Here is a 25,705-nt window from a genome sequence, read left to right on the forward strand (position 1 = left end):
TTTCATTCTTTCCCGCGTTAATAATCTTCTTTCCTTTTGTAAGAATGTAGACCACTTACAATGTTTCAAGTAATCCACCCACCCTAGAAAAAATAACTCTTGCATGCATAGCATGCCTATGTTTTGAGACAGGTGTATGCCCTTGGCCAGACTTGAGCTCACTATTTCAGTATACTAGTCCGACACGCGTAGTATCACTACACTTGATTCCACGGATCCAGTACCTTCCAGGTATCCCAGTTACCCTGCTCACAGGGTCTAGTTTTTTTTTTTTTTCCTCCGCCACAAAATGGAAAAATTGCGCAATAGTACCCAGAGGTCATTGGGCCCTCAACACCATGACAACTAACTGTGATCCAATGAGGTGTTCACATACTGATCACGCACGTTATCCCTCAACACCATGACAACTAACTGTGATCCAATGAGGTGTTCACATGCTGATCACGCGTGTTATGTTGATAATGATTGACGTTGTCATACACAGACAGGGCCGGGTCACATGACGAACACGAGATTTTGCTTATAAAACTCTTTGGTCAGTTGTTTTGTATTTCAACGTATTTGGATTGCGATCTCCTGGAGTATTATAGCGCAAACGCGCAAAATACTTCCAGACGCATATACAAGTCGTATTAATCGCGGCTAATCCACACTGAAAGATGTTATTGAGCGGTAATTTTGGAACGGATTGAGTCGCGAACGCTTGAAAGCCATGAAAGCCTTGAATGACTTGTATGCTAAGTATGCCAATGTCTTAGTTGAAAAACGTTCACTTGTTGTAAAAAGCAAAATCTGAAATTTGAAACCAAACTGCATATACTCTATGCAATCTATTGAACAACGCTACTACCGTGAGACTGAAGAACATAACTATATGGGATGCAAACTGCTTGTGAAGAAAGACGACATGTTGGATTCACTTGATGGCAAGGAACGTAGCTACGATAACAGTACGAATGGTATTAATTTCACGATCAGAAAGGTGAATCTTATGTTTGTTTTCAATGTAGTTGTATGGATATTCTTTTTTAATAAATACGTGATCCAAAACCCTGTGTTTTTTTGTGTATAATGTTGTTATGTTAAATATTGTTTACGCAATTGTCTTGTCACAAGCGGCCCAAGCTCACGTCTCGAGAAAAAGCCAACGATCAATTCATGAACGCGTCACGCGTTGTGTGACTCGGTGTTAAGTTACGAGAGGAACTGCACGTTATAGGGAATAGTACAGGGAACGAAGTATGGTCGATTTACAACGATACATATTTCGAAATATGAACATTTTTCTCTTAAAATCTATAAAACTTACTCATACCCTGTGTATCCGTTGTATTTTCTGGCGATTTCTGCCGTTTTAAGCTTGCTTTACCATCACTGTTGTTCACATCATCTACTTTTATTACGTTGATAAAATCTGTACAGACATCACACCAACCAACTCGCGCTCAAAGTAAAAAGACTATATTGAAGGCTTGAAATAATATTGCGATCGATTTTCATCAAGAAATGGGCCAGGAATATTCCACAATAGTGCAAATAATCGTGAAGGCGGATTGCAGAAAAGCGATTGCGTGACGCTCGGTAAGCTGTAAGATGACATGTTATTATATACCAGACGTAAAAACTCTACAGATTCTTAGTCTGCATTTTGTACCCACTCTGCAGTCTGCAGTCTATATTTTGTATCCGGTCTGCTGTCTGCATTTTGTACTAACAGGTATCCGTGGCACCAATACAGTTTATTTTTGGTTACATTTATTCGCAAGACACATATAATCTACCACAAAATACCTCTGAGTGAGGTAATTCGACATTTTCGTTCTTTCCCACATTAATATTCTTCTCTCCTTTTGTAAGAATGTAGACATCACTCACAATGTTTCAAGTAATCCACCCACCCTACAAAAAAGGAACTCTTGCACGCATAGCATGCCTATGTTTTGAAATAGGTGTATGCCCTTGGCCAGACTTGAGCGCACTATTTCAGTTTCCTAGTCCGACACCCGTAGTATCACTGCACTTGATTCCAAGGATCCAGTACCATCCAGGTATCCCAGTTACCCTGCTCACAGGGTCTAGTTTTTTTTTTTTTTTTTTCCTCCGCCACAAAATGGAAAAATTGCGCAATAGTACCCAGAGGTCATTGGGCCCTCAACACCATGACAACTAACTGTGATCCAATGAGGTGTTCACATACTGATCACGCGTGTTATCCCTCAACACCATGACAACTAACTGTGATCCAATGAGGTGTTCACATGCTGATCACGCGTATTATCTTGATGATGATTGACGTTGTCATGCACAGACAGGGCCGGGTCACATGACGAACACGAGATTTTGCTTATAAAACTCTTTGGTCAGTTGTTTTGTATTTCAACGTATTTGGATTGCGATCTCCTGGAGCATTATAACGCAAACGCGCAAAATACTTACAGACGCATATACAAGTCGTATTAATCGCGGCTAATCCACATTGAAAGATGTTATTAAGCGGTAATTTTGGAACGGATTGAGTCGCGAACGCTTGAAAGCCATGAAAGCCTTGAATGCCTTTTATGCTAAGTATGCCAATTTCTTAGTTGAAAAACGTTCAGTTGTTGTAAAAAGCAAAATCTGAAATCTGAAACCAAACTGCACATACTCTATGCAATCTATTGAACAACACTACTACCGTGAGACTAAAGAACATAACTATATGGGATGCAAACTGCTTGTGAAGAAAGACGACATGTTGGATTCACTTGATGGCAAGGAACGTAGCACACGCGTTGTGTGACTCGGTGTTAAGTTACGAGAGGAACTGCACGTTATAAGGAATAGTCCATGGAACGAAGTATGGTCGATTTACAACGATACATATTTCGTAATATGAACATTTTTCTCGTAAAATCAATAAACCTTACTCATACCCTGTGTATCCGTTGTATTTTCTGGCGATTTCTGCCGTTTTAAGCGTGCTTTACCATCACTGTTGTTTACATCATCTACTTTTATTACGTTGATAAAATCTGTACAGACATCACACCAACCAACTCGCGCGCAACGTAAGAAGACTATAATGAAGGCTTGAAATAATATTGCGATCGATTTTCATCAAGAAATGGGCCAGGAATATTCCATAATAGTGCAAATAATCGTGAAGACGGTTGCAGAAAAGCGATTGCGTGACGCTCGGTAAGCTGTAAGATGACATGTTATTATATACCAGACGCAAAAACTCTTCAGATTCTTAGTCTGCATTTTGTACCCACTCTGCAGTCTGCAGTCTATATTTTGTATCCGGTCTGCAGTCTGCTGTCTGCATTTTGTACTAACAGGTATCCGTGGCACCAATACAGTTTATTTTTGGTTACATTTATTCGCAAAACACACATAATCTACCACAAAATACCTGTGAGTGAGAAAATTCGACATTTTCGTTCTTTCCCACATTAATATTCTTCTCTCCTTTTGTAAGAATGTAGACATCACTCACAATGTTTCAAGTAATCCACCCACCCTACAAAAAAGGAACTCTTGCACGCATAGCATGCCTATGTTTTGAAATAGGTGTATGCCCTTGGCCAGACTTGAGCGCACTATTTCAGTATACTAGTCCGACACCCGTAGTATCACTACACTTGATTCCAAGGATCCAGTACCATCCAGGTATCCCAGTTACCCTGCTCACAGGGTCTAGTTTTTTTTTTTTTTTTCCTCCGCCACAAAATGGAAAAATTGCGCAATAGTACCCAGAGGTCATTGGGCCCTCAACACAATGACAACTAACTATGATCCAATGAGGTGTTCACATGCTGATCACGCGTGTTATCCCTCAACACCATGACAACTAACTGTGATCCAATGAGGTGTTCACATGCTGATCACGCGTGTTATCTTGATGATGATTGACGTTGTCATGCACAGACAGGGCCGGGTCACATGACGAACACGAGATCTTGCTTATAGATTTCAACGTATTTGGGTTGCGATCTCCTGGAGCATTATGGCGCAAACGCGCAAAATACTTACAGACGCATATACAAGTCGTATTAATCGCGGCTAATCCACACTGAAAGATGTTAATGAGCGGTAATTTTGGAACGAATTGAGTCGCGAACACTTGAAAGCCATGAAAGCCTTGGATGCCTTGTATGCTAAGTATGCCAATGTCTTAGTTGAAAAATGTCCACTTGTTGTAAAAAGCAAAATCTGAAATCTGAGACCAAACTGCATATACTCTATTCAATCTATTGAACAACGTTACTACCGTGAGACTGAAGAACAGAACTATAATGGATGCAAACTGCTTGTGAAGAAAGACCACATGTTGGATTCACTTGATGGCAAGGAACGTAGCTACGATAACAGTACGAATGGTATTAATTTCACGATCAGAAAGGTGAATCTTATGTTTGTTTTCATTGTAGTTGTATGGATATTCTTTTTTAATAAATACGTGATCCAAAACCCTGTGTTTTTTTGTGTATAATGTTATTATGTTAAATATTGTTTACGCAATTTTCTTGTCACAAGTGGCCCAAGCTCACGTCTCGAGAAAAAGCCAATGATTAATTCATGAACGCGTCAAGCGTTGTGTGACTCGGTGTTAAGTTACGAGAGGAACTGCACGTTATAAGGAATAGTATAGGGAACGAAGTATGGTCGATTTACAACGATACATATTTCGAAATATGAACATTTTTCTCGTAAAATCAATAAAACTTACTCATACCCTGTGTATCCGTTGTATTTTCTGGCGATTTCTGCCGTTTTAAGCTTGCTTTACCATCACTGATATTCACGTCATCTACTTTTATTACGTTGGTAAAATCTGTACAGACATCACACCAACCAACTCGCGCGCAAAGTAAGAAGACTATATTGTAGGCTTGAAATAATATTGCGATTGATTTTCATCAAGAAATGGGCCAGGAATATTCCACAATAGTGCAAATAATCGTGAAGGCGGATCGCAGAAAAGCGATTGCGTGACGCTCGGTAAGCTGTAAGATGACATGTTATTATATACCAGACGTAAAAAATCTTCAGAATCTTATCTGCATTTTGTACCTAGTCTGCAGTCTATATTTTGTATCCGGTCTGCAGTCTGCTTTCTGCATTTTGTACTAACAGGTATCCGTGGCTCCAATACAGTTTATTTTTGGTTACATTTATTCGCACAACACACATAATCTACCACAAAATACCTGTGTGTGAGGTAATTCGACATTTTCATTCTTTCCCGCGTTAATAATCTTCTTTCCTTTTGTAAGAATGTAGACACCTTTTACAATGTTTCAAGTAATCCACCCACCCTAAAAAAAATAACTCTTGCATGCATAGCATGCCTATGTTTTGAGACAGGTGTATGCCCTTGGCCAGACTTGAGCTCACTATTTCAGTATACTAGTCCGACACGCGTAGTATCACTACACTTGATTCCACGGATCCAGTACCATCCAGGTATCCCAGTTACCCTGTTCACAGGGTCTAGTTTTGTTTTTTTCCTCCGCCACAAAATGGAAAAATTGCGCAATAGTACCCAGAGGTCATTGGGCCCTCAACAACATGACAACTAACTGTGATCCAATGAGGTGTTTACATGCTGATCACGCGTGCTCTCTTGATGATGATTGACGTTGTCATGCACGGACAGGGCCGGGTCACATGACGAACACGAGATTTTTGCCCATAAAACTATCTTGTCAGTCGTTTTGTATTTCAACGTAATTAGATTACGATCATCTGGAGCATTATGGGGCAGACGCTCAAAATACTTATAGACGCATACACAAGTCGTATTGTTCGCGGCCAATCCACACAAAAAGATGTTATTGAGCGGTAATTTTGGATCGGACAGAATCGTGAACGCTTGAAAGCCATGAAAGCATTGAATGCCCTGTATGTCTTGTATGCCAAGTATGCCAATGTCTTAGTTGAAAACGTAAACTCGTTGTAAAAAGCAAAATCTGAAATCTGAAACCAAACTGCATATACTCTATGCAATCTACTGAACAACACTACTACCGTGAGACTGAAGAACGAGATTCAAATGGATGCAAACTGCTAGTGAAGAAAGACGCCATGTTGGATTCACTTGATGCCAGGGAACGTAGCTACGATAACAGTGCGAATGGTATTAATTTCACGATCAAAAAAAATACGATAACAGTGCGAATGGTATTAATTTCACTATCATATAGGTGAATCTTATGTTTGTTTTCATTGTAGTTGTATGGATATTCTTTTTTAATAAATACATGATCCAAAATCCCGTGTTTTTTGTGTATAATGTTATTATGTCAAGTATTGTTTACGCAATTGTCTTGTCACAGGCGACCCAAGGTCACGTTTCGAGAAAGAGCCAACGATTAATTCACGAACGCGTCACGCGTTGTGTGACTCAGAGTAAGTTATTCTAGGAACCGTTGAAAATTTGAACACGTTATAAGGAATAGTATAGGGAACGAAATATGGTCGATTTACAACGATAAATATTTCGAAATATGGATATTTTTCTCGAAAAATCAATAAAACTTACTCATACCCTGTGTATCCGTTGTAGTTTTGGCGATTGTTGCCGTTTTAAGCTTGCTTTACCATCACCATTATTCACGTCATCTACTTTTATTACATTGGTAAAATCTGTATTGACATCACATCAACCAACTCGCGCGCAAAGTAAGAAGACTATGTTGAAGGCTTGAAATTATATTACGATCGATTTTCATCAAGAAATGGGCCACAATAGTGCAAATAATCGTGAAGGCTGATCGCGGAAAAGCGATTGCGTGACGCTCGGTATGCTGTAAGATGACATGTTATTATATACCAGACGTGAAAACTCTTCAGATTCTCAGTCTGCATTTTTTACCCACTCTGCAGTCTATATTTTGTATCTGGTCTGCAGTCTGCTGTCTACATTTTGTACTAACAGGTATCCGTGGCACAAATACAGTTTATTTTTGGTTACATTTATTCGCACAACACACATAATCTACCACAAAATACCTGTGTGTGAGGTAATTCGACATTTTCATTCTTTCCCGCGTTAATAATCTTCTTTCCTTTTGTAAGAATGTAGACCACTTACAATGTTTCAAGTAATCCACCCACCCTAGAAAAAATAACTCTTGCATGCATAGCATGCCTATGTTTTGAGACAGGTGTATGCCCTTGGCCAGACTTGAGCTCACTATTTCAGTATACTAGTCCGACACGCGTAGTATCACTACACTTGATTCCACGGATCCAGTACCTTCCAGGTATCCCAGTTACCCTGCTCACAGGCTCTAGTTTTTTGTTTTTTTTTTTTTCCTCCGCCACAAAATGGAAAAATTGCGCAATAATACCCAGTGGTCATTGGGCCCTCAACACCATGACAACTAACTGTGATCCAATGAGGGTGAAGGTGTTCACATGCTGATCACGTGTTATCTTGATGATGATTGACGTTGTCATGCACGGACAGGTCCGGGTCACATGACGAGCACGAGATTTTTGCTAAGAAAACTCTTTTGTCGATCGTTTTGTATTTCAACGTGTTGGATTACGATCACCTGAAGCATTATAGCGCAAATGCTTGAAATACTTACAGACGCATACACAAGTCGTATTGTTCGCGGCCAATCCACACTAAAAGATGTTATTGAGCGGTAATTTTGGACCGGATTGAGTCGCGAACTGTGTATCCGTTGTAGTTTCTGGTGAGTTCTGCCGTTTTAAGCTTGCTTTACCATCACTGTTATTCACATCATCTACTTTTATTACGTTGGTAAAATCTGTACAGACATCACACAAACCAACTCGCGCACAAAGTAAGAAGAGTATATTGAAGGCTTGAAATTATGTTACGATCGATTTTCATCAAGAAATGGGCCAGGAATTTTCCACAATAGTGCAAATAATCGTGAAGGCTGATCGAGGAAAAGCGATTGCGTGACGCTCGGTAAGCTGTAAGATGACATGTTATTATTTACCAGACGTAAAAACTCTTCAGATTCTCAGTCTGCATTTTGTGCCCACTCTGCAGTCTCCAGTCTATATTTTGTATCCGGTCTGAAGTCTGCTGTCTGCATTTTGTACTAACAGGTATCTGTGGCACCAATACAGTTTATTTTTGGTTACATTTATTCGCAAAACACATAATCTACCACAAAATACCTGTGTGAGGTAATTCGACATTTTCATTCTTTCCCGCGTTAATAATCTTCTTTCCTTTTGTAAGAATGTAGACCACTTACAATGTTTCAAGTAATCCACCCACCCTAGAAAAAATAACTCTTGCATGCATAGCATGCCTATGTTTTGAGACAGGTGTATGCCCTTGGCCAGACTTGAGCTCACAATTTCAGTATACTAGTCCGACACGCGTAGTATCACTACACTTGATTCCACGGATCCAGTACCATCCATGTATCCCAGTTACCCTGCTCACAGGGTCTAGTTAATCTTAAGTTTGCAGCGATTTAATTCAAATAAAAGACCAACTGCTATCACCAATAGTATATGAGAATTGATAAGAATGTTTCTCTCAAAATCCTTTGTTCTCAAACTGGTAGGCGATTTAAACTCTGAGCGTAATTGCGCGTGGCTTGTTTAAATTCAATTCGTCACCTAAAATCATACCATTGCAACAATTTTGCTTGAACATCATCACGTTTATGTTAAATCCAAAGATATTGCCCTACTAATGGGAATCTTTCCGGACGATAAATGTACTTTAACTGTTTTCTTCTGATCGTAAATTGATTTAAGAGCTTTTATGAAATCTGTTCATCTATGAACAAATGTTGCTCACGGTAAATGGTAACTCCTGGATCAAGGTAACACTGAAGATATTTGGTTACTAAGCTGGGGTAAATTTTTCTCTGTTCAAGGCAGTCTAAAGCGACCTTAGAATGTTGGGATTATATGTTGTTAACACCAGACATTTGCCATGTTTTTTTAAAATAAATGTTAAGGGGAAGGGAAGATCTTTTCACGGATATCACGAGATTTCGAGAAATCTTTACGATAGGACTCGAGTCGAACTCAAAAGATCACCTTCGATCTGCCATATTGGCGGGCATATATGGGCAGACCAAGTGCACTTTCTCGTTTTTTTAGCAAGTAAAAATAACTGGAACTTTTTAATACCCATTTCGTAATTTGGACCATAGTGTAAGACTCCATGCCAAATTTTAGCCAAATCGATGGAATGAAGTGACAAGGAAAACTCTTGAAACAGGCCTAAAACTTTTGACCTGTTGTTTTGAAAATGTATTGTAAATAAACTTGCATATATAATACTCTTTGTTAAGCTTGATGGAACAGATATCATCAAAGAACTCTGCATGCATCCAACTGTGATACAACCTGACATTGGTGATATCAAGGGAGATATACAACTCACTCTCAAGTACAATCACAAACAACAGCTTTTATTGGTTAATGTTCTTCGAGCTAGAGACCTTGTTCCAAGAGATCTCAATGGAAAATCAGACTCATAAACGGTGTTAGAGTTTGTCCCAAATATGTAAGTCTGTTATTTTCATACGATATTTAAGAAGTGACCTAGTCTACAGATAACAAAGACACTGTTTTCTTTCTTTTTGCATCATGTCAAAAAAGCTAAGTCTTACACCCTCATCAAAATTTACAGAGTTCTCAAACACATTAGAGGTTAAACAATATGTATATATATATATACACATATATAAGGAATGGGGCAGGACAGAAAAAGACTGGGTACAATTCCAAGACACTCAACCCTGTGTTCAATAAAATATTTTCATTCCTATTGGATCATTCATGCATAACAGACAAAAAGCTAAGGGTGGCTGTGTGGGACCATGATTTTTTCACTGAAGATGACTTTAATGGTGAAAGTGTAGTGGACTTATCCACAATCAGTCTTAATGCTGGAACTCATAGGTTTGGTTTATGCTTCAACAAGAGGTATATTATTACTGTTATTATACATAAGACTTACTACAAAAACTCTGATTGGGCAAGAGCATACAGTCAAGAAACAATGGCATGTGAAGTCAACATGGTATCCCAATATCTGCAGCAGATATTGGGATATCATGTTGAGTTTAAAGTCTATTCAATTTCCAAGCCCCTGTGGTGAAATGTTCTCAAACTCTTGCAAACACAGAGACAAGTATGTTCTTTTGTAGATTGTGTAAAAAATGTGTAATAAAATAATTAATGAATTTGGTTTGGCCATGATGTAATGAATTGTCAGACCTTAACATTGGTATAATGCTTAACCTCCTCCAATAATTACTTAATATGTGCTTCTGATTAATGTCAGAAATTTTGAATGAATGAGTTTGGACTTGATGTGTTTTGACCTTGTAGAGGAACCTGGGAAACTTGATGGCCCTGTGATTTGTGCTCTGTTTTTCACAGAGAGGTCTGGGTTTGAGCCCTATCTGGTAGAATTAATGATGTTGTGTTCTTGGGGAAGATTAGGTCTATTAGTGCTAACCTATGGTTAAATTTTAATGCAGGTTTCTTGGTTCTTTAGTTGAAAAGCCTCTTTTAATTAATCTTCTCTATTCTTTTCAGAGTATGCAATTATCAAATTGTGGACAAAAAAATTATACTGAATTTCACATCAAAGCTTTTGTATCTAAAATCAGATTTCACACTAACCCTGGGTTATCTTAACCCAACTTTAAACAACTTGGCCCCGGATTATGAACAACTACCAGCAAACTGAAGAGAGGTAAGGGGGTATGGCAACACATAGGCTACAAAGCATGGGAAAGGGCATTTTAGGAAATTTTAACTGGACACGTTTCTAAAATTATTACAAGTGCATCTTGACACGTGTGTGTTTTGCATCCAATTTATGCACTTGAAACACATAAATGGGTGTATTTAAATCAAACACAATCTAGTTTAATGTGCAGGTGATAAGAAAACCGTAAGCCCCATAAGAAAACAGTGTGTGTACTAAGACTAAAGGTATGAATTGAATTTTAAAGCTGTTCCATTCACTTACTGAGAGAACATCTTGAGCCACAATGCAAACAAGAAACAAAAAGGTGTCATCATCCTCACCTTAGAGGATAGAATTTAGAAAATTCAACCTCTTCTGAGAGCAACAGAAACAAACTACCTGCCTACTTCTCCCTAGACCCTGACAGGATTTCCCCAGAATCCCCTACCTACTCCCACATAACAACTTTGGTTCATGAAAAACCTGGACGATTCCAAGATCTCAAAATGTTGGGTGAGTAAATTCTTTTTCCCCAAATCTATTTTTCCCCTTATGTATTTTAGCAAAAGTAATAAGGAAACAATGATGGAATGGTTCTACATAAGCACACTTGTGTCTTTGTTATAGACTTACTTCAATTAGGAGAAGAAGAGTCTGACCAAGAGTAAGGGTTAAATTTCATTCAGAAATAAGAATGTATCAATTCAAAATTAACAAGTTGTGAAATTCTGGTAGCCAGCCTTCTTGGAATCAATTTCCCAAAGCCACAAATGATCTCACCATAGCATCTTCTTCTATTGTACCTGTTAGTGAAGCACAAGTATTAAATATATCTACAACACTGGATCTTGTTCTGATACTGTATTCTAGGAAAAAGATTGAAACACCATTGACCACACTACACCATGTTGAGAGGTTGATACAGGTATGCACACCTCAATAAAATTTCAATCTTCAGTTGTAATTGAATAAACAGTGCACAATTTCCACTAACATACCCCTGCATGAATGAATATCTTGTACATTTCAGGAAGGATCACTGGTACAACATGAAGCATCTGCGTGCCTGTCACCTCACAGCAGAACTTTAAGGATAGATTTGCAAGTACCCTACACTACTGCTTGAAGTAAATGAGACTTAATAGAAACTCTAAACAGTCTAGACAACAATGCTTGCGAAGAGCATTTCAAAATTATGCAAGTGTATTACAAATTGCACAGACAAAATGCAAAAATATGCATTTCTCTCTACTTCAAAATGTACACTATTAACTTTCCTAACTTTCATATTACAATCTTGTACTTCACAGTGCACATTCCCTTGGACATGGGGGGCAGTTTTCCTTAAAGTTTTTCTAACCTTTTCACTCCCAGGTGTGACCAAAGATGAATTTCTCCTTACAATATCCATATGATATCCAGCAGAAAAATGATGAGAAGTGAAAAAAATAAGAAATGTATAGCAAACAGTGGGGAAAATGGATATTAAAATCTTGGGAGCAAAAGTGTTAACCATCATTTGCACAAGTCAGACGGATTACACCATTTCAAAAGCTTCCATTTTCCAGTAGCCGTTCCTTCACCCCTAATAAGCTTTAGTGAAGTAAAGTTTTTCATACCTGTTAAAACTCTCATGGTCCCATGAACCAAATTGCCATCACCACATGTCAATGCTTGCATCAGATTCCCAAACAAATGTGGCCAAGCTTCAGGCCAGTCCCAATATGCTATGGCTGAGATTGCATATGGCTGAAAATAATATAATAAGTAATAAGTAATAATAAGTATAAATCTACAAGTGTTGAGGAAGACTTACAGATGTACACATTTCATTTTGAGACTGTGAACCTACCGTAGCTTTTTTTCATATAGAGCATGATATTTTTTACATTAAAGTAACTTGAGGTTTAGGTTTTTGCAAATTTACAATTGTAAGGGCCTGTTTACATGGAAGTGGGGCACTCCAGGTTGGTGAGGTAACCTACCCAGGTAGGGTAACCTGGCCATCCACATAATCTCTGATTTTATCTTGATCAAGTTTACATGATAGGTGGGGCAACCCACCCAGGCAGGTTGCCTGGTCTGCTGGGTAGGGTAACCATGTCAGCCAGGGTGACAATAAACATCTCAAGGTGGGGTAACCCACCCAGCCAGGGTGGCATTCATGTTACAAAAAGATGAAATGAGCACAAAAATGGCAAAACATGAGTGTCTGTACATTTACTGGCCGTCCCATGCAGAGCTTAAATGTTAAAACACCAATTTCTACGTCCTCTTAGCAATGAAACCTCAACAGCGATTTAGTCACATTTTTATTTTTAATTCAGCTCTGCATTCACATGTTGTGCTGAAGTGAAGATGTCTTACCAACAGAAACTGTTGACACACTGAGCTATTGGCGAAAATCTTAGAAGAAAATAAATCATGTTTTTTCTGCAACACTCTACCACTCATCACCATAGTGACAACTTAAACTCTTTAACAACACAAGCGATAAAAACCTCAAGAAATTCACCCCAGCATCCCGGGGTTATAAGATAAATGTGGGCTATTTTTTACCATGGATAGGCAGGTTACCTTAAGTAAAAACAGGCCCTAAGTCTTGAAGTCATTTTCTCTCTTGAACCTGCTGTCTCAGTGTAACTCATCTGGAAACTGGTAACTCGTGGCATCCTCCAGTAAATACAGTCACACACAAGTAACTGCTTCTATAACTTGAGTTTTCCCCCAAGCCATGAGGATGTACCTTTCACACTAAGTTGATCACAAGAGATGCCAAGAACACCTTCTCACAATACATTACCCTTTGGACATGAAAACAACTTACCACACTTGACCTGACTTTATTGATTGATTCCTGTAGACCTCCTGGTAAAAGATGACAAATCCCTTTCTTGGTCTTAAATACAGTAAAATTACTTGAAATAAATGACCATTGACTATGTTGGTACAACTTAGGAATAAAGAGGGTGAGTTTCTAAAGAAACTATGGTGCTGAGTTGGTGGGAGAGTACAGCGGGGTAATTAAGTATTATCAACTGAGTTGATTACATAAACTAGCCACAGTAAAGAGTTTAAAAGTGGATGTTTCAAGCATTAGCCCTTCCCAATCCCTCTGACGAAGGGATAATGCTTGAAACGTCAGCTATTAAACTCTTTAGAGTGGCCAATTTACCTTATCAACTCTGTTGAAAATACCAACTTACTCTACTTCACACCTTATGATTGCCTCCTCTCCACTGAATAAGTGGAGAGGACTATAATATTATTATACTTTTCCTCATTATAGCACTGCCCGTTGTAAACCATGATTAAAATACAGGATACTCCAAGCAGAGAACTTTATAAGTAACACACCACATGTTCCTTGCTGGAATATGCATAAATTGATTTATATAGTTTTGTATCTTTTGTGTTTTATTCGTTTATATTGCTAACTTGTTCATTTTTATAGCACCCATGTACTTGTTGTGTAGTAAGGAATTTGGCTATTAAAACCTCAAGTTTTCTGCTAAACACTGTCTCCATTCTGCAACACAGTCTAAACACTTACAGAAATCACTTTAAAACACCCAATGTTTCACAAGCCCTCCCTCCAAGAATCAACCTCTCCAATACATTACCCTCTTTAACCCTTTCATCATCGAGATCTCAATACTAATTCTCCTTACTGTCTGCCATACAATTCATATGACACAAGTGCCAAGAATTTGGTACTGGATCAACTTATAATGCCCTTATTGATATTTTCGTTATTCTAATCATTTGTCTCCTTAATATTGCACCAATATTGTAAGAAGAAACTCTATTTCCTGGGAGAAACTTCTCCCTTTAGGAGATTTAAAAGGCTAAAAAAGAGAGAACAGCTGTATACCTGTATATGGAAATCAAAAAAGGCAACTCATTACCACATTCCTCCACAGAAATGAATTTACATTTATTACTTTAAGACTTGAAATATACTCAAAATGTACTTACAGATTCTGTAGTCTCAGGAGGTCTAAATTTCTCAGCACTGCTATTCCAGTGGGCTCCAATATGCTGTTTTAGAATGACTGAGGCAGGCTGAAAATGATTTACCCATGTGTTAAAAGAAAATATCAAATTCTCTACTCTATAGTTACACTAAATAAACAAAAGACCATTCTTCAATCAGACTTAATATTCATGTAAGCTTGATAGACACATTCAAAAGAAATAGTAATAACATTAAATTAGTGCAAATCTATCTTTTAGTGAACTTACAAGACAAAGCTGACCAACCAAGCAAGCTTAGGCAAGGTTATCAGTTTTGTTCAAATACAAGATGTACATGTATGTGTACATGTATGTGTACATGTATGTGTAACTCTATCAATGCCTTTGATAGAATCGTAAGTGGACTCTGGAAGCTGTTTGGGAAATCTGATGCAATCACAATTCAAGTAGTTTGGATATAAAGTTTGGATAAACAGTGTGCTGTAATTGGTTGACAGAGCATGCTCTATCAGTGTACAAAGCACAGAGCTGAGCTAAAGCTGTCACACTATCTGCCAATTTGTACTATGTTTGACCATTTCCCGAACTTCTCTCTTAAACTAGCTTTTTTTGTTAATTGAAAGTGAAAGTTTGGAACAAACGAGCCCTGTAATTGAGGTTATAATGACATGAACAGAGACAAAAAAATTCTTTAAAGAGAAAACAGAATGGACAGTCTAAGTTTTCAAGGTTTTTATGCTAAGTAAGATTGTAAGAATACCTAAAGTATAAACATAGGCATGCTATGCATGCAAGAGTTATTGTTTTGGGGTGAGTGGATTAATTGAAACATTGTAAGTGATGTCTACAAAATGCAGACTGCAGGTAATCTGATGTCTTTCATATGTCCAGTAGTATCACATTTCTCATAAAGCGTGGTAAAATACACGTTAAAAACACAGAAAAGCCAACATTTCTCATTCTAAGTGATGACTCCATTTTGTGAATCCTGCATTAATTCTTAAAAAGAACAAAAACAACGCTCTGATTGGTGCGAGATACATACTCTAATGCAGAGATCTGATCAGTGTGAGATACATACCCTAAACAATCTGATTGGTTCAAGCAACATTCCACTCTATACGCTAACATAGAGTTATTTTTTAATTAAAAAAAAAAAAAAAAACTCAAAAATCAAACACAGCCAACTCTTGCCTAATATACATATGCTTTCATGTTAAAAAACAAAACAGAACAAAACTGAAATGATGAAAAATATAGCCAAACTGGCATAATTGTTACAATTCATGCAAACCATGACAGTCTCAGAGCAACTGCCATCGCACTGCGGTCCATTAGCGATAGCTGATCATGATGATCTACAGTCATCACTGTGAAGCAAGCCTCAGCACGCCTTGGCCACCACTCAAGTGAACAACTAAGAGCTTTGTCAGCCAAGTTTTAAGGCACTGTCATCCCAAGCAAGCTTCATCTTCCTGTGAATTTGGCTGTCGTTCATTCATAAAACACAGGCATTAGGCAGTTTGTTGTCTACTTGTCATGTGAAAAAAACCGGTGTGTTTTATGAGCCACAATTTTGCCAGATTTCACTGAACTTTTCCCTTTCAGGTTCCACGTTAAGACTAAAAAACTTCAGGCAAAAGTGTTAAATTCAACCTGCCAAACTATTTCTGTTTGTGAACTATTGCAGATTGTGAACTTTGAAGGTTTGACATTTTTGACAGCTTTAGTCTCCCTCAGCCAATCAGATTATCTCAACCACTCTACCAAGGATTCCAATTGGCTTATGGTAGTTTGCTTTATGAGAGTATAGAGCATTTCTCCCAACTCATGAAGTGAAAAGAGTTCTCTATTTGTTAAATTTACAAGATGAGCCTTCTGGCTTTTAAACTGACTTAACTGTAATTAACCCACAAACTACTTAAATCAAATTGCAACTTCTCTCTACTGTTCCTTTTTATTTTGAAGAATGCTGTCACTGACCTGTCTGATAGCCAGAGCTCCCTCTTTGTCAACTGTGAGTTCTGCTAAATGGACAACAATTGTAAAAAGTTAAAACTTTGATTAGCAGATGTCTCTCATCTAGCAAACTATCATAAGTTGTAAAAATTTTATGGTTAGTAGGGTGGGGATGCTGCACATGTAAAATAATGAAAGAAAACAGATAAGCAAGACTATAATTTCTTGATCAGTGAGGAGAGATTCTGAAGAACATCTGATATGGGAAGAGGGGAGGAAAATATTTTATGGTAGTTTTCACAGGAACATGTTGATCATTACACTATCAGTAGATCTGTTGAGTCTGGTCATAAATATTAAAACAGAAGGATTAATTAATCATGGAGAAGTCCAAATTTCACCACCAGATTAGGAAACTTTCCCTAAATAGGAGGTATTACTGAAGCCTCAAAATTTAAGCTGATTTTTCAACAACATTTTAAATGAATCTTTGATGTTACATAAATCCAGATTTTTCTTATGAGAAAATGTCTCACAGGTAAGGTAAGGTAAGGTAACAACAACAACAACAACAACTTTATTTTTTCACCCCAAAATATACAAGAAAGAAAAATTTATAATAACAGTACAGACAATGATAGGGGCGCTGGCTGCCCGAAATAACCTAAGAGTTAAAAATGCCAGGCAGCCAGTTGAAAGAAAAGATGTTTAAATGTTTAGGTCAGGGACACATAAACAAAGAGATACAGAAACGCACACAAAGGTAAACTACCAGTATTTTAAAGAGACTAAAATTCATACATTGCAAAACAGTATTATTTCCATTTTAAAGTTACACAGACAATACAGATGTCTTGTAATCTTTGATAAATTGCTGCTTTAATTTCTTTTTAAACAAAGACAATGAAGATAATTTTATATCTTAGTCAATGGAATTCCATACTGATGCACCTTGAAATCTGATATTGAATATACCATAATTTGTTCTTGCTTTTGGAAGATAATAAGACTGTTTTGCACCAAGGTAAGGTAAAACTTAAGCCATTAGTGTGAGAAATTCTCATGTAAAGATCTGAGTTTTTGCCGCAAATAACTTGTTGTTGTGCTGGGCAATGATTGCAATGAATTTATATGAAGATGATAGTAAATTTATAGAGCATATTCTCCATGTTAATTTGCTCTAACAAGCTTTCCAACACTTTGTCTGGTACTTTGGTCATACTGCATTGAGAAGTTTACATTTTTTCAAAAGAAGTTTAGAGGGTGTCCAGAATTTTTAGAAACAAGGCCAGATCACAACACCCAGAGCTATGTTCCTTCATCTTTGCGAGAAGTGCTTGGGTTCATCCCCAGCTAACCAGTATCAAGAAGATGCAGGAGAAGGAGCCTATAATTTATCATCCTTATGCAAGAAGACTAGCACATCTAACCATTTGTAGATGTCATAGCAAAAGCAACACATTCTTCTCAGTTATTTTAAGACCCTGAGCACTGGTCCCCTCTGGGGCTTGAACCTTAGCCCTCCCACACAGCAGTTTGGCACTCTATAACCTGAACTAATAAGGACAATATATGAGAAGCATTAGGCATAGTGCTAGCACCAGCAGTATCAAAAGCATCACATGTAGGGATAGAGTAAAGAAAGATAATTTTTGAGGTTTGCCATGTAACAAACATTGTAAAACATTGAGGATTCTGCCCAACTACAGAAAGAAATTAATTATTGAAAACAGTGATCCAAGGTTCCTGAAAAGAAAGCTACCAGACCCCCGAAGGTGACACTGAAATAGAGTGGAAGGACATAAACAATATTTGAAACCACTCAATATTTTTGTCATTGAATGAAGAATGCAAAACATTTCCATACATAATGCATACTATGCAATAACTGTAACATGAGAAACTTAAGTACTTACTGTCCAAATACACTGTGCATATGTTAATTTGAATTTGACAGAAAAATTGAATTATAAGTTTTTCACTTCAGCTTTCTTGAGAGATTTTTCATCACTGACTTGCATGAAGAGAAAGTTCAACATATGAGAGCGGAAGAATAATAAGAATACGTAGCTGATCACTTCCTTGTGACAGTCACAAACCCAGCTGAGCTCAAAGTATCCGGCTACCACACAAGTGAACATTTCGTGAAATGTACACCTATCAGCATGTTCTTCATTTTGCGTAAGTACTAAAACAAGGAACGACCTAAAACCACCTACAACCATCTACAACCACCTCAAAAATTTCAACAACCACCTACAACCACCTCAAACACATCTACAACCACTTGCAAACTATCTAAAACCATCTAAAACAAGGCATAAATGTCTAAAAGAAGGCGAAACGACATGTCACGTACACGAAATACGAGAATCGAACGAAACCTTTACCTCCCCCTGAAATCTTACTCTCCTTGGTCCCATGTATAATCAACCAACCCACGAAATGAAATGCGATAGCATGCTAATTATTTTATATTCCCTCAGCAAAAGACTTAAAGAACTTTACAAAATGAACTAACATGTTACAAAAAATAATACATTGGGAATCATACATAGGCGCGCGTATATATGGAAGTTTTTGTAATCATGATTCAAAGCATTTTCCATCTTAAGAGTCAGCGCCAACGCACTTGGATGTTTATTTATACCCAATTCATTGACCAGCTCCTAGTTGGCTTGTTAGCTCAATTGGTAGAGCGCTGCACCGGTATCGCAGAGGTCATGGGTTCAAATCCCGTACGGGCCTGAATTTTTTTCAGGTCCTTTTTACAACTACTCGTTTCAGTAGTGTTCTTAGCTGCGAGGATCTTATAATTTCATCACACTACGATTGTTATTCGAGGATTGTCGATTCATTTATTTGCATTCATTAATGAGGCCGGATTTTCTTCCCAGAAAAGGGCTATTGTGTTTATATGATAAACAAAATAATACATGGTTGCTTGTAGTAATATGGAATTTCTCTTCTCGTGCTCAACTCGACATCTCACTCGTTCACTGCGCTCACTCGTGAGCTATCGAGTTAAACACTCGAAGATTAATTCCATATCTACGCGCGCCCATGTATTATTCCCTATTTATTATTTTTTGTAACTTGTTAGTTCATTTTGTAAAGTTCTTTGAGTCTTTTGCTGAGGGAATATAAAATTATTGGCATGCTATCGCATTTCATTTCGTGAGATGGTTGATTGTACATGGGACTAGGGAGAGTAAGATTTCAGGGGGAGGTAGAGGTTTCGTTCGATTCTCGTATTTCGTGTACGTGACATGTTGTCATTTCGCCTTATTTTAGACATTTATGCCTTGTTTTAGACGGTTTTAGATAGTTTGCGAGTGGTTGTAGATGTTTTTGAGGTGGTTGTAGGTGGTTGTTGAAATTTTTGAGGTGGTTGTAGATGGTTTTAGGTGGTTTTAGGTGGTTTTAGGTGGTTTTAGGTCGTTCCTTGTTTTAGTACTTACCCTTCATTTTGATCTTTAGGAGAGCACAGCGTAACCAGTGAATTTAAAGTAAATCACAAATCCTACCTTCTGTGACCTCGAGAACCTTTAGCTGTTCTTCTGCCATCTATCTATCTAGACTGTTGATCTGGCGACAGGATAGCTATCAGGTTATCTATGAGGGACTGTTTTAATGATCGATTCCTGTCGTCCATTGCGGCAGCCATCTTGGAAATTCGGATCAACGAAGATAGTTGCGGATGCGATTATTTTGGCGGGAAAATTTTCAAGAGAGGTTTGACCGCTGACTAGCAGGTCTCAAATTAACGACTAGCAAATTTATCACTCTTCTTAAGGAGTAGCTTAATCAGTTCACAAGAGTTCAGACGCGACTTAGTCACAAAGTTAATTCTCGCAAAAGCCTTTAGTTTAAGTTTACCGAATCGCGTCTCACCGAAACTCTAACTCGTCGACGACCCCGCAGGCATCATGACCATAGAGTGCAATTTTGAGTAGACCAGGTGGATATATATAATGCGATCGAGATGCTGACCTAATACTTTTATGGCAGAGTGGATTTCATTGTGTGCCTCTAGCAGTGAGAGTGAAAACTGGAATGTGGACATTTGATCTTCAGTCAAAGTGACTGCACGACAGGAAGACAAAATGTCACTGATCGGTATGACCAATGGCCTATTGGGTTGATCCCCCTTAGCCTATCTGTAACCTATCCATCTTCTGTTGTTGAGTGGACTCATATAGGGCGCGTTTTCCACATCTCAGTACTAAGCCTAAATTTGTTTCTTAATGAAGCCCTGCCTTGTCACTTAGTAAGATCTCAGTTCTACTCCAAAAGAATCAACAAAAGACTCAGTGTTCAATAGCAACTGAACATTTACTTTTGTCTTTCTACTTGGTAGCAATGATGATGCCATATTATTTTCTTCTCTGTCGTCATTTCTTAATGAATACTTCTGACCTGATCAAAATGCAGTTGAATCACAATCATGGTTACATACTCTTGTCAAAACAAAACTATGAACAAATAATAATGCACACAGTTTCTCATTTGTTTTATGAAAAAATCAATTTGTTTAAAGGCCTCTGTTCAGAGGAAAATTTGTACATCATGGGAGAAATCACTCTCTTTGACATCATGCATCTTAAGAAGCTGTGGAGTTCACATTTTTTTCCTTTCCTTTTGAACATCCTTAATTCAGTTTATAAACTTACATTAGAAGACAAACAATTATTGACAATTGCTATGGATTCAATTTCATAGTTTCCTAGAACAATGAGTGAGTTCAACTTCAAGTGCACCACAGTGCTGTGAAACACCTTAGCCTCTTATTGTTTTAAGGGCAAGCCTCTACTCATGTAGACTGATATGTTCAACTTTCAGCACATCACACGAGTGACATACCTTTGTCTGATATATAGCAGACAATAAAGTTAGACTCCGGGTTTACATAATTCTGATATATTGTTCCCTGAAAGGTCCAACTTTGTGACTTTACAATGTTTATCTTTCAGTGCAGAGTTCAGTTGTGATACATACATGTTGGTCTGATATATTGCAGTGACCAAGTTCTGACTGTGAGTTTTCAATGTTCATCTTTTAGAGCAGTACACAGGTGCGATACACATTGGTGTGATATTATTTTCCTTTTAAGTCCTACGTTGTGAGTTTACAATGTTCATCTTTTATTGCAGCACAAAGGTGTGATACACCTTAATCTGATATTATGTTGCCTCAAAGGTCCATCTTTGTGAGTTTACAATGTCCATCTTTTCATGCAGCATGCACTTGTGATACACCTTACTATGATCTTAGTGGTAAGGTTCAACTCTGCGAGTTCATGATGTCCACCTTTTAGCGCGGCACAGAGATGTGATACACCTTGGTCTAATATATCGTCATCACCAAGGTTCAACTTTGTAAGTTCACCATGCTTATCTTTAGTGCAGCACACAGGTGTGATACACCTCGGTCTGATATAATGTTGCCTAAAAGGTTTAAATCGGTGAGTTTGCAGTGTAATAGAACGATTGCTCTGATGTATCATCTTTGCCAAGGTCCAACTTTGTAAACGTACAATGTTGATATTGTGTAGCAAGCAAGAGTGCTACATTTTCTTCTGATATTCTGTTTCTTTTAAGCTTTAACTTCACGAGTTTAAAATTTTTATCTTTCATTGCATCACACAGGTCTGGTACACTAACATCTGATATCTTGTTCCCTTTCAGGTTTAACTTTTTGAGTTTACAATGTTCATCTTTAAGTACAGCACACAGGTCTGGTACACTGTTGTCTGATATTTTGTTGTAAGCAAGGTCCAACTTTGTGAGTTCAAAATATTTTTCTTTGAGTGCCACACACAGCTGTGATACACCTGGGTCTGAGACATTGTTGTAACTTAGGTCCAACTTAGTGAGTTTGCAATTCTTATCTTTTGATGCTTTACACAGGTGTGATACACCTTTGTCTGATATAGTGTTCCCTTTAAGGTCCAACTTTTCAAGTTTACAATGCTCATCATTTAATGCGGCATACAGGTCTGGTAAACCTTCGTCTGATATGTAGTTGTAACCAAGGTCCAACTTTATGAGGTTACAACGTTCATGTTTTAGTGCAGCACACAGCTCTAGTACACCTTGGTTTGATATTCTGTTCCCTTTAAGGTTTATCTTTGTGAGTTTGCAATGTTCACCTTTTAGTGCAGCACACAGGTATGGTACACCTTCGTCTGTTATACAATTTGAACCAAGGAACAACACAATGTTTCCATGAAGATGCTTTATCAAGTAAACAATTGCTGCACAGTCAGGACCTGTAATGTTACATTGCCACAAATCAATTTTGTTGTCAAATGTTTCACTATGCTGTATTTCACAAGCAGCCTGCTTTGCTGTGTCTTCATGATTGTACTCATGCAAGCATTTCATCATGAGGAAAACCATCTGCCATGAGTTTAATGTTCGCTCAGGATCTTTTATGGACTCACAAAGCATGTTTACAAAAAACCTAATTGCTGTATTTTTCGTGAAACCAAGTAGACCTGCTACAAACCGAAGCACCAGGTGCCATTTTGGGTCTGAGGCATTTGTACTGACAAAATCCTTGAGATCACCAGGGTCCATTCTAGAAATTTCCCTTGCAGCAAGAAATTCTTGAAATGTCAAGTGAAGAAAGCAGAACTGTGCCTTATATTCCAAGTTTGAAACTTTTATATTTGGCTTGCGGTAAAACAAACCACAATTCTTCATTCCATTTACTTCTTCTAAAACAAAATCCATTCGTCCATCTTTTATGCCTAGTTTTGCCAAAGCTTCTGCCTTCTCCAAAGTTTCCTTCACAGGAGATAAGAAGTCAACATTTCCCATAAGAAAGTCCTCTGTTAATTGTCTACCTTTAAATTCTGGATTATGTTTGAAGATAAACAATTTAAGAGCTCCTCTGTAAACTTCAGTTAAAATTGATGGCAAAGGCTTGTGGGTTGGATTCTGTTCTTGGAGTTTGAGGCGTTCCTCCAACAGAAAGCAAATAATGCTTGCATTCACTGGAATGTGGCATAGTGACAGCAACTCCAAATTGCTGCTTATATCATTCCATATTTTATTTGCTCTTTTGTTGTCAGTTTTAAAACGGTTCAACACATAGTCCATGATCTTTGGGGATGTAAAACCCATTATTTCCACCTTCCTGTCAATGTGTGATGCAGTGAGATGTGCAATGCTATGCACTGCATTAGGTCCACTGGTTGTTAAAACTGTGGCTCCTTGAAGCAGCTGTCCTTTCAGTAGCTTAACATAAAGTGCAGAGAGAGGCATTTTTACATTATTTCCACCATTTGGTTTCTCCTCAAGCATACAGTGGGGATGGTTAATGAATTCATCTAAGCCATCAAACACAAAGATAACTTTTTCAGGGTTGTCTAAAACATACTGAAATAGCTCATCATTACTGCCGTCTGGGTGTAAACGACCTAACAATTCTTTGAGAGATATCTCCAATGTCTCATCGTTGAACGATCTAAATTGGATCAAATAAAATAGGTGAAAGTCACGCAACAACTCATTCTTAGCCCAGTCACGCGATATTTTCCGACATAGCAGGGACTTTCCAATCCCTGTGCCGCCAACCACTAGAATTTTACGAGGATATTTCGTATCTGTAATGGGGAGAAATAACTCTTCAACAGTGTTGATGGTCGTTGATTCCTGTTTAGGCCATATATAGTCACCATATATTTTGTGTCTGTCCGACATGTCCGGAAATTCATGTTCTACCCTACCCGTCATAACAAGGTCGACAAAATGGTCGTCCATGGTAAGTTTACCATCGGATCCAGCTACCAAAGACTCTATGGTTTCCGTTTCCTCCAGAATATGCTCCCTCATGCGAAAAATCGTGCATCTCAGAGCGGGAGGAAGGGTTTTCTTGTTCCAAAAGTATCTTTGACAGAATTCATGGTCCAAGGTGAACTCTTTATTGCGTAATGCTCGTACCAAAAGACGGCACACCTCTCCGAAAACCACCACCGTCAGCACAACATTTACCCCCAAAATTACTTTGGCAATGAACGTCTTATCCGATGCGACGGAATTGGCGCAGTCGATGATCGTGATCGAGGAGTAATCTTTGGTTGTAATTGAATTCGTCGAATTTACAGTTGGCTTTACGGTGGGGATAACACAAGAGAATTCTGCTGGAAATCCAGCGGGATAAAAAAAATACTTTTGTAGAGCAGCACAGACAATTCCCCATGAACATCGTAAAAGGAGATGTGTGAAGTAAAAATAAAACACTCGGCGAGATGTCCCCTTCGGCCGGCGGCGAGGGTTTTCCGAATCTGCTTTCAAGGCGGTTTCAAGATCATCGACCTTGGATTTCACAAAGCACCAGGGGTAAGAGATACACACAACCAACAAGGGAATGAAGTCAAGTAAGACAAATCCATATAGTTGAAGAGGAGTGAATTGTTCGTCATATTTCACCAAACAATCATTACGAAGGCGGGTAGAAGACTGGCAGCTAAATCTAAGTCGTTCGTTGATTCTCAAGGTTACAGTGACTGCTAAGAGTGAGACAAAAGCTGGAAGGTGAAAAACTGCACCAATGTAACCGACGAGGCTAAAGTATTTTACCAGAAAATACTCCTTGACAGTTTCCATTGTAAGCGTACATTACTTCTTCAACGCATCTACGGAAGATCGTTCGGAATTTTACTCTAAAGAATTCACGTGACTAGGAGTGTTCAAGGTGCGCTCATCTCAGACTCCCTCGGAATTATTGGAAAGAGCAGGAAAGAGCTCGATCGGAGCATAGTTAGTAGAGGAGACTATGATCGGAGGGGCTTCTTTTTCTTTTGGGGAAATATTATAAACATTAGAGTTTACGTTACGGTTGCAGTTAAATATGTATATTTAAATATGTTGTGGTATTTAAAACCGGACCTGTAAGGGATGAGCCCATTAAAAAAGAACATGGGAGTGTCAAAGGGTCAATGATTGTAGCGTTGCAGTTGTGTCTTCCGTTGTAGTTATGTCCTTACACATTATAACCAATAGAATGCGGTTTTACTTCTTCCAATCAAAGTGCGTTGTGATCGTGTCTTCTGCATGT

General features: G+C 38.1%; 1 protein-coding gene and 1 long non-coding RNA gene across 7 annotated transcripts; one reads left to right on the top strand and one right to left on the bottom strand.

Moving 5' to 3' along the window:
- Window positions 1-7,540: 7,540 nt before the first annotated feature.
- On the top strand, window positions 7,541-11,867 carry LOC136277995 (uncharacterized). The gene is made up of 5 exons (XR_010716142.1): window positions 7,541-7,694; window positions 10,546-10,705; window positions 11,120-11,215; window positions 11,573-11,627; window positions 11,733-11,867. It is a non-coding gene; the product is annotated as an uncharacterized lncRNA (long non-coding RNA).
- Window positions 10,668-20,306, bottom strand: LOC136277994 (importin-9-like). 6 transcript variants are annotated; one of them, XR_010716139.1, is made up of 6 exons: window positions 20,167-20,306; window positions 16,664-16,704; window positions 14,681-14,767; window positions 13,530-13,601; window positions 11,701-12,451; window positions 10,668-11,505 (listed from the first exon to the last, which is right to left on the bottom strand). XR_010716139.1 is itself a non-coding variant. In XM_066161041.1 (6 exons), the coding sequence occupies exons 1-6, from the start codon at window positions 20,204-20,206 to the stop codon at window positions 11,453-11,455; spliced, it is 426 nt and encodes a 141-aa protein (XP_066017138.1). In that variant the 5' UTR covers window positions 20,207-20,306; the 3' UTR covers window positions 10,668-11,452. The 6 variants fall into 6 exon arrangements, 2 of the variants coding, with proteins under 2 accessions (XP_066017138.1, XP_066017137.1); XR_010716138.1 differs by having other exon boundaries at window positions 16,664-16,707; XR_010716141.1 differs by having other exon boundaries at window positions 13,280-13,570; window positions 20,167-20,300.
- Between the last annotated feature and the right edge of the window lie 5,399 nt (window positions 20,307-25,705).

The sequence above is a fragment of the Pocillopora verrucosa genome, chromosome 14 (genome assembly GCF_036669915.1).
Source record: "Pocillopora verrucosa isolate sample1 chromosome 14, ASM3666991v2, whole genome shotgun sequence".
Lineage (NCBI taxonomy): Eukaryota > Metazoa > Cnidaria > Anthozoa > Scleractinia > Pocilloporidae > Pocillopora > Pocillopora verrucosa.

Bases quoted from the DNA above. Each gene is read 5' to 3' on its own strand.
- LOC136277994 (XM_066161040.1), bottom strand. From the start codon at position 20,206: ATGGCAGAAGAACAGCTAAAGGTTCTCGAGGTCACAGAAG. The intron at 16,708-20,166 runs GTAGGATTTGTG...TTGTCCATTTAG, and splicing joins GGTTCTCGAGGTCACAGAAG to CAGAACTCACAGTTGACAAA. The intron at 14,768-16,663 runs GTCAGTGACAGC...AATCATTTTCAG, and splicing joins GAGCTCTGGCTATCAGACAG to CCTGCCTCAGTCATTCTAAA.